General features: G+C 60.1%; 1 protein-coding gene across 1 annotated transcript; it reads left to right on the top strand.

Annotated features, from left to right (window-relative positions):
- The first annotated feature begins 438 nt into the window (after window positions 1-438).
- On the top strand, window positions 439-1243 carry LOC123510715. Its single transcript, XM_045266048.1, has 2 exons — window positions 439-851; window positions 1045-1243. Exons 1-2 carry the CDS (start codon window positions 439-441, stop codon window positions 1046-1048), a joined length of 417 nt encoding a protein of 138 aa, XP_045121983.1. The 3' UTR covers window positions 1049-1243.
- Window positions 1244-1702: the final 459 nt, after the last annotated feature.

Genomic DNA, 1702 nt, shown 5'->3' with positions numbered 1-1702 from the left:
CCGGCTTGTGTGAAGTGTCACTACACCGTTGGCAGCGCGCTGGTGAGAGGCGCCGTGGACGGGAGGCCGTGTCGCATGACTGTGGACAGCGGCGTAGATCACACGCTGGTGCGGCCAGGGCTGGTGGAGGCTGAGTGGTTGCCAGACTCGCCTCAATAGCTGTGTGGAGTAACGGGGGACTGCATGTAGCTGCAGGGGTCCGGTGAATGCTCGTGTGCGTGTAGGTGGCGTGGAGGAAGACATGCCGGTCTTCGTCGCTGATACGACTACCTGACGAGGATGGACGCCTGTGTTGACTTCAGACAGAAAAGAATGACGGTACGTGGCCATGACGTGCTTTTCCTTCGTGAAGTCAGGCGTGCCGATGTAGTTACCACGAAGCGACTGAGGCTGCCCCCACGCACCGAGGCCCACGTTCAGTGCCGTTAAACACGTGTGATGAAGGAGGCCGAGGTTCTGGTGGAGCCTGTGAGTAACATGCGGCTGGCTGACGGTGTGGCACTTGGAAGGAGCCTCGTAGGAGCGGGGGAGGAGTTAGTCACTGTGTTACTGGCTAACTTCTCTGACAAGGTTCGAAATATACCCGCCGGCACGCCGGTTGGGGCGTGTGAAGAGGTGCAGCGGACCGAGGCGCGGCGGCAGGCCGAAAGGCCGCGTGTGGCGGGCCCGCTGCCGGGCTTCCTGGAGGACCTGGCGCAGCGGAGCGCCACCCACCTGAAGGAGGAGCAGACGGAGCGGCTCGCGGAGGCCCATCGTGAGGTGCGCAGCAAGCTGAGGACGGCGAGTCGCGCTATGAAGAAGCTGTACGACTGCCGCATGCGAGACGCCAGGTATGCAGAGGGGGACAGGGTGTGGCTGCACAACCCCCAACGCAAGCGTGGCCTCTCGCCGAAGCTGCAGAGCCCTGGGAGGGGCCCTATACCGTCGTGGACGTGCCCTCGGCGGTCACGTACAAGATCAGGAGAGGTCACAAGCGGGCGTTGGTAGTGCACGCGGACCGCTTTTGGCGCTACCACGGCCCTGGTAGCTTCTCCTGGGGTTCAGATGAGCCCAAGGAGGAAGGAAGTGCCGAAGAAGATGTCCCGGAAGCGATGGAGGACGTCCCCAACGAGGTTGAGGAGGCAGTGGGCGGTGATGCAGGTGACAGCCAGTTGGTGGTGGAGACTGCTGCTCGCCCTGTCCGTCACCGCCGACCTCCTGTGTATCTGAGAGATTTTGAACTGTCCTAAATGTTCTAGTTTATTTTGTATGCATTTTGCCTCTCTGTTTTATAGTGTGAGGAAGGTCGGGTCGACCTTTTCGTAAGGGGGGCCAGTTGTTACGAATGTGTGTATATGTGCATATGTATGTTTGCGCGGGCTGGCTTTGTGAGTGTTGGCGGGCGGCGCAGGGGGCAGTCTGAAAAAGAGAAGGTGCAAGGAAAGACTGGGAGACGCACGCTCTGTTATTAAGACGTGCTGCCTGCTGTTGTGGTCTGTTGTGCCCGCCCCTGGGAACGCCTGTGAGTGCATGAGTGCCCTGTGTGTGTGTGTGGAGGCTGCCCTCTGATGTACTGTGAACTGAGGACTCCGTAAAGGACGTCAGTAAGCTGGTGTTTCTCTGTCCGGCGGTGCCCGCCATTACCCCCCATTGTGTGCCTTGTGCTGATGTGCTCCTGTGTGCTCTGGACCCTGACAACGAAGCTGACGCAGCCAGTCAAAGC

The sequence above is a fragment of the Portunus trituberculatus genome, chromosome 30 (genome assembly GCF_017591435.1).
Source record: "Portunus trituberculatus isolate SZX2019 chromosome 30, ASM1759143v1, whole genome shotgun sequence".
NCBI lineage: Eukaryota > Metazoa > Arthropoda > Malacostraca > Decapoda > Portunidae > Portunus > Portunus trituberculatus.
This window is presented reverse-complemented; position numbering and strand designations above follow the sequence as displayed.